We start from the raw sequence: 12,508 nt of genomic DNA on the forward strand, positions 1-12,508 counted from the left end.
ACAAAAACGGCTTCTACGGGGCCATAACGTAAGGTACAAGGTAATGGAGCCTTTTATACATTGTCGAGTTTCTTTAGAAATAAATAATGGACAAATGGAGTCTTTGGACGCCTCAGATGTAAAGTTATTCGCTGTCAAAGTGACGCAAAAATGAATGGGAGTCAATGGAATGCTAACAGCAGGTGAAGTTCTGCTACAATGGCGGCGCCCGCGGAGGCTTCAGTTTCCGGCGGATGGATTACCCCCTTGGGTCCAGCGCATTTAGATCTGCGTTTCGTTGATTGACTGATCGAGTCTGTTTTTCAAAGATGGCTTCTGCTTGTATACGTGAAGTTGACTGTATGTATAAAATATCTTCTTATTAAACTGTCTGGACACTGTCAAAGTTCTCAATGCTTCGGTTTGAAGGTAGGGACCCTCATTATGCTGCCGTGTTAGTGTGGGGCTATTTTGAGCCTTGTTAGTGGTATTAACAAGCGATTTTTATTTGTCATTACTCTATTCCCAATATACTAGCGTTATACTAGCGTTATAGGCTAAACAGTTTTTAGAGATAAAACTATTTACATTCGATAATCATGAAAACAAATCTCAGATAACGGTTGACTAGGTAACAATGTGTAATTAGACCAAAGGTTCATTTTGCGCTGGAGTTCTCCTTTAATGTCGCATGACTGTTTCAGACCACAAAAAATAACTCAATAAAGTAATCAATAAAGTGCCAGTGAATAGTGACCAGCTTCAGTGTTGTGAGGCTTTGGTGAAAAACAAACTAAAATTTAATTAATTATTTAAGCAATAATCCTGACCTTGGCTGTTGGTGTTCTGTGCTTGACTGTATGTTTATAAGACGGTTTTCACTAATGTAAAGAACCAGCTAAAAGTCAGTGTCACTTCACTGCTCTCACATACACATGCACTTTTATAAAGTTAAGTGTAAAACTAAGTAGAATGTAGTTTTTAGACAAATACTGCTCAATTCTGACACATATCAATAATATGGCTTATAAAGTCATAAAGCATTTTACATCTGTGATGACATTTCAGATTGAATCAGGAATATTCAACAAGAAAAAGGGTTTTCCTGTTTATTCATTATAATTACATGTTCAATAAGACAAGGAACATTTATTTATTAAAAAAAGTAAATAAATAGGGTCAACTTTCACCCAATATTGACATTCTAAACCAGTGGTTCCCAACCTTTTGTTGTCTGAGACCCCCTTTTTCCCAAGACAATATTTTAGGACCCCCCTTCACATTTACTGATATTATCGCTCTTGTAAGCTTGCAGCAAGGATGACAAAATATGTTGTTTTCAAACAAACTTTATGTTTACTATAACCAGATATGTTTATGCACAAATAATAGCCTATAATATTGAAAATACAATAACAAAAACATCAGTAGGCCCTTCTTTGTAATTTAAAAACGTAAGCCTATGTATGAGTAGCCTATAAACTGGCCCTATTTTAAATGCAATAACAAAAATATTCACACTTGTGTAGGTAAAACGATAAAAAATAATAATAATATAGGCTATTACTAAATGACTGCTGTCTGGGACCTCAATACTTGCATGTTATTTGTGAGGCTTTATTTTTGACACTTTTGGCGCTATAGCGAGCGATAATAAACGTGCGTTTATACTTACCAGAATAATGCGTCTTTCGGAAGAACATTGTAGCCGGAACTACTTCTCTCTGTGTACGTCTATGATGAGTCACGCAGGCACTGGGCTACTCCGCATCCGAACTAGTGTAAAATAGTCCTAATGTAAACACTTATTATAGGATTAATAGTGGCTCAGGATAAGACGAAAACACGGATTAGAAAATGGATTCATGATGAACTCGCTCAGTTGTAAATTTTGAACAGAAAAAAGTTAAGGACTTTTATTTAATGCTCATTGCTCAAAACTTTTCAAAATATGACGCGACCCCCAACAGAGCTCGCTGAGACCCCCTTGTGGGCCGCGACCCCCCTGTTGGGAACCGATGTTCTAAACAACTCTAAACTGACTAAAGTTCATGCTTTTAATGGCTGCTCTCATCACTGCTCAAAAGTTTGAGGTAAGAGAGAATGAAGGGCGGCATCTATCAAACTTTTTGACAGGTTTATGACCCGCCCATAAATACCTTAAATTCCATAACCCCACTCCCGGACCGTGGGAACTTTCCCACGGTCCACTTACCTACAAACACCCCCACCCCTCCCCACTTCTGGACAGAGTCTACCAGCGTGGGAAAATTCTCACAATTACATAAAGGTGTATAAAGAGCGGGTCATAAACCTGTCAAAAATGTTTGATGGATGCCGCCCTTCATTCTCTCTGAGGTAGTGTAGGTGTATGCAGGTCTAACTGTCGTTCGCCGTCTCCAACAGTAGCTGGATCTGGTCCTGGAGGTCAGAGGGCACGTGCAGGAGCCTCATACCCAGCGGAGAAGCTGTGGGGCTCTGATGCTCCTCATAAGGGTCTCTCCTCAGACTAGCATTCTCTGCCTTCAGTTTCTGGTGTTCCTCCATCAAGCGCTTGTTCTCCACGAGCAGGACAGCCATGAGCTTCCACAGGTCAGCGATGGCAGTGCTCTGCTCCTCCAGTCGAGTCTTGTCATCTTTGGCAGCCTTCCAGCCGAGCGGAGGACTTTGGACGACTGTTTGACCGGGACACTGTGTCATCAGGGATGAGCTGTGTTTTGAAGGGCTGACCAGGATCTTTCCTTTGAGTTTAGCCTGTTTGCAGCTCATCTTGATCTGTCGCTGCTGTTGGAGATGTCTGTCTCTCTGGAGCTCTAAAGACAGCCGTACCTTGATAGATATCAAAATATGGTTAAAATTACTGTACTTTACAACAGTTTACACTCTGAAAAGAAAATATACATACGTGTAAAAGTATTTTAATGTAAAATAACTTTCATTGTAGCTTGTACCTTTTTGCCATTTTTTACTTTTTGTACAGTACAATATTCAGGAGAGGTACAGGTGACACTCGAACAATTAGAATATTGTGCAAATTTAATTTATTTCAGTAATTCAACTTAAAAGGTGAAACTAATATATTATATAGACTCATTACATGCAAAGTGAGATATTTCAAGCCTTTATTTGTTATAATTTCGATGATTATGGCTTACAGCTTATGAAAACCTTTTCACAATATTCTAATTTTGAATTTGGGGTTGTCATAAGCTGTAAGCCATAATCATCAAAATTATAACAAATAGAGGCTTGAAATATTTACTTTGCATGTAATGAGTCTATATAATATATTAGTTTCACCTTTTAAGTTGAATTACTGAAATAAATGAACTTTTGCACCATATTCTAATTTTTCGAGTGTCATCTGTACATTTCTATAGGCTTGAGCCTTTAAAATGACGACACATTTCCATTTGTTTTATGCGCATTTTGGGATATCAGATAAAAAAAACACTGGAAGTGCCAAGATCTGCATAAATTCTAAACCCGTGAACATAAAACAATTATGGATAATTATTTTTTATAATATAAGAAGACGTGCAGTCTTTAGACTCCTTGTTAGCGCGCGCGCCTCCCACGCCAGAGACCCCGGTTCAAATCCCGCTCGGTGAGACAGCATCTCAAAATTTGGTTTGATCATTCTGAAATACCTGAGCCAAAGTCTGTCATCAGAATGAATTGTTTTAATTCCCTCACAAAAGCGTCAGGATTCCCGAACGCAAGAGAACATATCTGCGTTTATTATCTGCAGATGTTGTAAAAAAAATAAAGAAAAAAGTATTATTTGATTGCTCAGCTTTCATTGATCGTTCTTTTCTCCATTTAAGCTTTTAAGGTGATGTTGATATCAAACCTGTCAAAAAAATATGATGCATATAAACAATAGCAAAATTAAAAAAAAGAAACTGAACAGAACAGAACAATTGCAAGTGGTTGAATGGAGCTACTATGGTTGCTGTGTTATAATAACAACTTGGCAAAATTCACTTTACAAAGTTTTTTTGAATAACAAAATGACCAGTCCACATCAGAACCAAAATGTTACTTTCTCAGTGAAAGCACTGAAGAAAGTAACACTGAAGAAAGTACTTTTTCAGTGAAAGCACTGAAAAAGTAACATTTTGGTTATGATGTGGATTGTCAATAGCTATGTTTCCATCCACACGTTTTTATCCGAATTAAGTGATATCGAATGAAAAATGCCTTATGGAAACAGTAAAATTCGATTGAATTTCATGAATATCGACTCAAATGAAATGGGTTCGGTCTCATCGGATTTTATCTTCGATATACGGCTTATGCGATAAACGCTGATAGAAACGTTATTTGCCGAATAAATAATTAATCCATTTTGTCTAGCAAAACTTTGTTCACAAATGTTGGCTTGAATGTTGTGCGATTCAGTGCAAAAATGAATGGAAACATCTTAAAATGTCTCAAATCAATTCGGTATACCAATTTGATCGCAAAACAGCATGTGACGCCATTACGCACAAGTTTTTATTCGCTTTAAAGCCGTTGGATGGAAACACACTTTCACCAGCTTTATTCGCATGAGGTTTTTTTTACCGAACTTCAGATAATTCGATTGACAAGTGGATGGAAACTGTTGCAAAACTCCAAAACAACATTTACACCTTCAACTATAGGTACAATATTTAAAAAAAAAAAAAAAATCAAGACCTTACTTTTATTCAATAAAGAGGTATTATGCTGATTACATTGTTACAAAAAAAAAATCTAGAAATGTATCACAGTTTCCACAAACAATATTGAAACATTTGTTGGAAAAGTATCAAATCAGCATTAGAATGATTACTGGAGGATCATGTGACATTGAAGACTGGAGTAATGATGCTGAAAATTCATAAAATAAATGTAATTTTAAATTAAAATGGACAAGTTATTTTAAAAATTGTAATAATATTTCACAATATTAATGTTAATACTGTATTTTGTATCAAATAAATGCAGCCTGGGTGAGACTTCGTTCAAAAACATTAAAAAAATAAAACTTGTGACAGTAATGCGAGTCTTTACTAATATCTATAATTCGGTCGACGTGGAATCTGAGACCATCTGTATATTTTGCCCTATTCCATCTGGGCCAGTCTACAAGTTACACATATGTACAAAAGAAAAGTTTGAGATTTGTGTGATATACTCAACTATCAACATGCCTCATAAACTATATTTGAATATGATAAAATCCATTTAAAAAGTGAAAGACAGAACAAGTAACTGTCAAAGACTCTTAAAGGATTTGTTCACCCAAAAATGTAAACTCTGTCAGTAATTACTCACTCTCATGTTGTTCCAACTCCGCAAGACTTTCGTTCATCTTCGGAGCACAAATTATGATATTTTTGATGAAATCTGAGAGCTGTCTCACTCCTCCATAGGCTTCTATTGTAATTTAAACTTGCCGGCCCAGAAAAGTTAGTAAATACATAGTCTCGCGTAGCCAGACCTGGAATTCATAGCAGCTTTCTTTGGCCAAGGCCCGCCCATAAGGCCGTTTGACCGACATGTCAAACAACCAATTACAGTTCGTTTCGTTCAGCGTCACGTTTCGGGGCGTGGAAATGTCCCCACAACAACAGACCGGCGTGCAACAAGTCAGTCAGCATAGAAAATCTCTTAAAGATCAAATAATCTCTTAAAGAGTCTATGCCGTGAACCTCGCATACTTTTGAGAATCCTACGTTTAGCTGATCTTGATAAATGCTCATTGTCACTCATGTAAACACAACAGTTTTTCTTCCGCAATCACACGTCTGCGCTTTGTTTCCCGGCGGACCGAAAATAAACGCGACACTCGCGCCCCCCGGAAATCTGATAAAATTCAACCAATCAGATGACGACTTCGACATTCCTGAAGTGTTTCCAGTTAAGTGTACCATATGCATCAGACGTTTAGCCAACGTCCCGTGGGCGTGACGTCTGAGGCTGAGACTAGTAAATACATCGTTAAAATAGTCCAAGTGACTACAGTGGCTCAACCTTAAAGGTAGGGTAGGTCAGAATTGTCTAAAAAAAACTTTTATTCAAATTTGTTTAAACTGTCTTTATATACCAATACATAATTAAAATGCAAGTACTCTGAAATAGAGAGTATAAAAAACTGAGTGACTCTAGTGTATTTAATCTTCAATAAACACAGCTCATTAATTCCATTCACTCCCACCTAAAAACGGGTGCGCGACTGCGCGCACGTGGGCACAGCCAGTAATAGCGGCGGTAGTCATGGCGACGGAGAGTGACAGTCGCGCAAGCCAATCCTGTGATTCGTCCCGAATGGAAATAATGAGCTGTGTTTAATGAAGATTAAACGGTCTAGAGTCACTCGATTTTTATACTCTTTTTTATCAGAGTACTTACATTTTAATTATGCATTGATATATATAGAAAGTTTAATCAAATTTGGTAAAAAGTTTTTATATAAATCCTACCTACCCTACCTTTAAGTTTATCAAGTGACGAATATTTTTTGTGTGCCAAAAAAAAAACTAAAATAATGACTTTATTCAAGTATTGATTTTCTTCTGTGTGCCTCTGAGTGAGTTCACGTCGTGTAACAGCGCAGCGCTTCTGGGTTGAAAATCAATAGTTGAGCCACTGTAGTCACTTGGACTATTTTAACGATGTCTTTAATAACTTTCTGGGCCGGCAAGTTTAAATTACAATAGAAGCCTATGGAGGAGTGAGACAGCTCTCAGATTTCATCAAAAATATCTTAATTTGTGTTCTGAAGATGAAGGAAAGTCTTACGGGGTTGGAACAACATGAGGGTGAGTAATTACTGACAGAATTTACATTTTTGGGGAATTAATCGTTTAATGGAAAGGCAGATCGTTGGAATGGAGTCACACTCGTCATAAAGCGGGTCTTACCTGTTCAGTGTGTGTCGTTGAGAAGGCCTCGCTCAACAGCTCTGAACGGAGAGAGAGAGACAACGTCACATCAGTTTATTCTTTCATTTATCGTCATGTGTGTGGATTATCTGGAGAACAAAGTGGGCTTCGTTACTTTACCCGCCGCTTCACTGTGGCATAAAATCGCCTCTTCATATTTGCCTTTCGCCACCAACTGATCCGCCTTTCGGCCGTAACGCTGGGCCTGTAGTAAAGACAACTGCCATGTTTTCTGGGGAAAGAGGGATACGGGGTTTAAATAATCATGTCCCACTTTATATTAGGTGTCATTAACTACACTGTAAAAAGTTATAGTTGGTTTAACATAAAAAAGTTAGTTATCTGGTTGCCTTAAGATTTTGAGTTCGTTGAAATTAAAAATTTGAGTTAATACAATGATTGGTTTTATTAACATACACTCAAAATATTATGTTATCTGAACCACATGAATTATCTAAGTTGATTTGACAAAAGATAAAAAGTTGTGATGACAAATCATGAAAATACAGTGTGTATTATGTACTTACGGTACATAAAAAACAATGTTAGGTACATTGTACTTATGGTGTTCATGTATTGCAAAACACTTTTGCGGTCTGGTTGGGATTAAGGATGGGTAACAGTGTCATTATAGATGTATTTACAGAAATTAACAGCTGTAATTTTTAAAGTACAATGTAAAAACACGTATGTACACAAGTGTATTGTATCAAATGATTAAGTTAACTCTCTGGTGGTTGTGTTCGGGTCATTTTGATCAGGAGAGAATTTAATTTTTCCCGAAAAATAATAGTTAACGTCATCGCATTGGACTAAAACTTACTGACTTTACTCGCCTACTTCCCCCGAAATCTTTGAGGATTTTGAGAAATACCAAAAGACTTCCAAAAAGAAAAACCTGTCCAAAAACAAGTTGACAAAAAGATTGAAACTTAAGATTTGGTGAATGTTATTCTTAGGAGCTAGTAAGTCATGTGATCATGTGATGTTCACCTGTGATGTGACGTAGGTTTGAACACCAGTAAAGTGAGCTTGAAGGCATTTGTTGGGTGTTTGCCTCATTAACACACAACAGTGAATGTATATTATAACGAGTGATTTACAAGCAAATTTTAAAAGGCCTGTTATTTTTAGCCGGGTGTTACAGGGTTTTCAACACAGCACAAGGGTTAAATATTATACATAGTTGTAAAAGTGTACAATAATTAGGTTGATGCTTGAGTCTTAAAACAGTGACTATATATGGAATCCAAACTATACCACGTGACAGTCAAAACATTTCATAACTCTTAAAAGAATATACCGAAAGCCCGTTATGATTTTGGAAATATTGAACAATCGCCACATTTTTTTATTTTTATTTATTTACCTACTTCTTTATTTACTAGGTCTAAATAAGCTATTGACATAAGGCTCTTACAAATTAACTTTGTTAATCACATTAAAGGCTTGAAGTGGGACATATTAAAACTTTAAACACGTCAAGACACTACAGAAAAACGTTCGGTTGTTTTTTTGTTCGTTTGTTTTTGTATTTTATCTTTATTCACAAGCGGCCAGAACATTTACGAGTTATACAGTGATATACATCACTTACACGATTTAGAGGGCTGTCCATTGCTTCCATTTCTGTGTCATCCCCTGGTTTGACAGATTTAACTATGTTTAATTCCTTAATTTTACTGCGAGAACTCTCCACAGAAACGGTAACGGTGACTGGACTGACACCTTGCGCAACTTCACGCGCGTGTTTGTTTTTCTAGTGACCTTTACGGTCTGTGGTAGTCGTGACGTCAGAACGGAAGCAGGACTCCACAGTGTATGACGCCATCTCCTGGACAACATCGGTGCATCACTCACTAATATTAAAATGAGAGAATTACATCTAAAAATACTACATAACATATACCCATCTATGATGTAAATTTCAAGATTTCTTGATAGTGATAACAAATGTACTTTTTGTAAAAATGAACTTGAAAATGTAACCCACTTGTGGTATGGTTGTTCATACAGTAATGCATTTTGGAAAGAACTTGAGAATTATATATTATGTAAAACAAAACACAAAATCAACATTGAGGGGAAGAACATTATTACTTATTTTGAATACAAAGAAAATAAACTATGTACTATAATAAACCTTTATATTTTGTTAGGCAAGTTTCATATCCATAAATGTAAATTCCAGAATTCTACACTATCATTTAAGTTGTTTTTGATAGAGGTGGATTTTTATTTTAAGTCTCTTAAATCAATTACAAACAAGAAATGCATATCAGTAATGAACATTAATTTAGAAATGTTTTATGGATAATATGTCACTAGAACTATTTTTGTCATGGGATACAAATCTGTCACAAGTTTATTTTTCTTTATTGGTAAACTTGATTTTTTTTTTTTTCTTCAACCGTTAACGTATTGTATTGTTACTATTATAACGAATGTGAACTGGAAAGACTGAAATGTTGTTGTTATAATTTAAAAATAATAATAATAAAAAAAAATTTTTTTAAATCACTCACTAATATCTAATATCAGACATACTGGGGAGAAAATACTATTGCGCGCGTGGATATTGTGGATTGCTTGGTTTTTAGATGAGCAGCGTTGCATTGCAAGGCTTTGCGTCACATGTAGGCTAAATAAATTGATCGTTCTAATTAATTAATTCATAATTAACTAGAAAAATCACAGATGCTACTGTACTCAATCACATTTGATACATATATATACAGGGGCGTAATTTGTGGGGGGGTTGGGGGGGACATAACCCCCCCAATAATTAAATCTATGCATTACAACCCCCCCACAACCCCCCCAATATTTATACCATGATCACATGAAAACCCGGTTATGGCCCGGTTTCACAGACAGGGTTTAGATTAAGTCAGGATTAGGCCTTCGTTCAATTAGGACATTTAAGTAGCTTTTATAAACGTGTCTTTATAAGATAAACATTACTGCATCTTGAGACAAAACAATAACACTGACTGACATAATAATATATATAATATATAATATATCAGTGCAAGTTGCTTTCAGTTAAAACAACTCAAACATTAATTTTAGTCTGGGACTAGACTTAACCCTTGTCTGTCCAATAGTAAGTGCTATGCAAAATAGTAATATAAAAAAACAAAAAAAAAAACAATCTTAATATTGTGTTTTCATCAGCCATTTTGCTTGTTATAGTGCCATTCAAACGTTACATTTCAAGCTCAGTATTTTAACTTGGGTGAAAATGCATTGATCAGTTGTTTGCAGATTTTCTTGCCACTAAATTTTGTCACAACTAGAAAATAGATATTCAGAATTCATTCCAAACATACTGTAACAAGGCTGAAATAATGTAACGTTTATGGCTATAGACAATAATAATTACTTAGGGGATAATATAGTTTAATCATTCAACTGTTCCGGGGGTCTATTTTCGGTAGCACTTCCATCTAAAGTTAAGAGGTCAGAGGTCACTCTTCCACCAGAACTCGACTCACGTACGGCCATTATCAGAAGCCAGTGATTGTTTAATAAAGTTATAAATATTTTTCCTACAAAAATGCATCGCCTCACTTCAGAAGGTCTTTATTAACTCCCTAAAGCCGTATATATTACTTTTTATGATGGATGGATTTTTTTTTTTTTAGCTTCAAAATTGACCATTCACTCCCATTATAAAGCTTGGAAGAGCCAGGATATTTTTTAAATATAACTCTGATTGTGTTTGACTGAAAGAAGAAAGTCATATACACCTAGGATGGCTTGAGGGAGAGTAAATTATGGGATAATTTAACTTTTAGGTGAACCAACCCTTTAATGTGATGTTGCTACACGTTATATACATGTGCTTATATAGTAACAGTATATTACAATACAATACAATGTTTATTTATAAAGCACAATTTAAAAACAACCGAGGTTGACCAAAGTGCTGTACACACAAGAGAAGAAAATGATAAAAAAAAGAGTAATAATGATAAGATGTAAAAGTAAACAATTTTACAATTTACAGACAAACACCAGTTGTAAAATGGGTATAACACACAAAAGTAAAATCATAAAATAAAGAGTCAAGGTAAGTTAAACGCCAAAGAAAAGAGATAAGTCTTAAGAGTAGACTTAAAATTAGACTTAAATATTATGCAAAATTACAAGTAACTAACCCTAAACCAAATCCTAACCGTATGTAGTTCATTAATATTATCTGGAGTTTTTTACAATGTAACTGTCAACTTAAAATAAAGTGTAAGCCTATTTTCTGTTTAGTCTCTTCTCATCTGATATCATTGATTTTGTAATTCAGTGTAACACATTGTGATAGGTTGATCTGGATGTTTTATTGGATATGTAGGCTGGTGTACTCCAGCATGTGCACATTGGGGGTGGATGTTTTGTCTTTAACCGTTCAAAGAGTCATCTGTGCAATATCTGCTGGAAGAACAGCTGAAATAAGACATAACATGAACAATAGCATCAAATCAGTTCAAGTCCCGTCACTTGTTATAATACTCGAATACACAGCACCTTCACACAGAAGAAGCACATAAAGTCGTGGAAAATGAGAGGGATAGTGGTATTTCAGCTGGCCCATGTTGATTTTCCATCTAATGATCCACGCTCCCCATCCTCTCCCTGCTGCTGCTTTCTGTCTTTGTTTCTTGGTGATGACATGGGCAATACCATCAAACTATAGGGGCTTGGCCATCCATCTTCCTGCTCTTTCCTCCTACGCACGGGGAATTCTGCGTGATGGGGGTTCACTGATCCCTGTGAAAAAACACAACTGGAGCTTCTTATCCAGGAATACTTGGCTTGGGTTATTATTGCATGCTATATAACTGCTGAGAAGTTCTTGAAATTACTCGTCAGTTAATCAGATATAACTGTAAAATTGCATTTAATGAATATTAATAAATAAAAAAATCTAATATTTAAAATGTATATTCAATTGATTTAAAATACTTCAATATTAAAATCAAATAAATGTTGTCTTGGTACCTTACTGAAATATACTTTAAGTTCTAAAATACATATACATATTCTATTTACCGGTAATTCTTGTTATCATTATTATTTTGTGTATGAACATTAATATAATAACATACATACTGTACAGCACAGCACCCGTGACTTTGTTTCTGTATTTAATTTAGTTCTATGTCAAACTACCTGCATAATCACATTTTCCTAATTAAACATTTAAATAGACTAATATGAATTTGAACTAAATAATTTTACTGTATCTTGAGCATCCGTGCGACACTTACTTTATACTTTATACAGCTTAACACTATTGCACACCCATAAACAACTAATGATTCTGGTATAGTTTAATAAGCGACAATAATATACATACTTCATTTCCTGATTGTTAATTACAGACTGAGGCTTGTTCTCCGGCAGTGGATTAAACAGTAATTTAGTTGCTGTATCATCTTGAGCTGTATGTGCATCCGGGCAAATATTTGTGCTTTTGCTGGATGGCGATTCTGAAACATCAGCCAAAATCTTAATAACCAGCATGCAGTGAGGCTATTTGTGTAATGTTCTGCCCTGGCAATGTTATACTTAAATAAATTGCACTTCCTGCTATCAAATAGCTTGATAACTGAGAA

General features: G+C 35.5%; 1 protein-coding gene across 1 annotated transcript; it reads right to left on the reverse strand.

Moving 5' to 3' along the window:
- Positions 1 to 665: 665 nt before the first annotated feature.
- Positions 666 to 8,635, reverse strand: nrbf2a (nuclear receptor binding factor 2a). Its single transcript, XM_079633381.1, has 4 exons — positions 8,491 to 8,635; positions 7,014 to 7,125; positions 6,873 to 6,913; positions 666 to 2,808 (listed from the first exon to the last, which is right to left on the reverse strand). Exons 1-4 carry the CDS (start codon positions 8,518 to 8,520, stop codon positions 2,359 to 2,361), a joined length of 633 nt encoding a protein of 210 aa, XP_079489507.1. The 5' UTR covers positions 8,521 to 8,635; the 3' UTR covers positions 666 to 2,358.
- Between the last annotated feature and the right edge of the window lie 3,873 nt (positions 8,636 to 12,508).

This window comes from Phoxinus phoxinus, assembly GCF_949152265.1.
Source record: "Phoxinus phoxinus genome assembly, chromosome: 13".
Classification (NCBI taxonomy): Eukaryota; Metazoa; Chordata; class Actinopteri; order Cypriniformes; family Leuciscidae; genus Phoxinus; species Phoxinus phoxinus.

What these genes read in the sequence shown, in the direction of transcription:
- nrbf2a (XM_079633381.1), bottom strand. Translation starts at nt 8,520, where the DNA reads ATGGAAGCAATGGACAGCCCTCTAAATCGT. An exon ending in TGGACAGCCCTCTAAATCGT is followed by an intron (nt 7,126 to 8,490) that starts GTAAGTGATGTA and finishes CTCTTTCCCCAG; the next exon opens with AAAACATGGCAGTTGTCTTT. An exon ending in CAACGACACACACTGAACAG is followed by an intron (nt 2,809 to 6,872) that starts GTAAGACCCGCT and finishes ATATCTATCAAG; the next exon opens with GTACGGCTGTCTTTAGAGCT.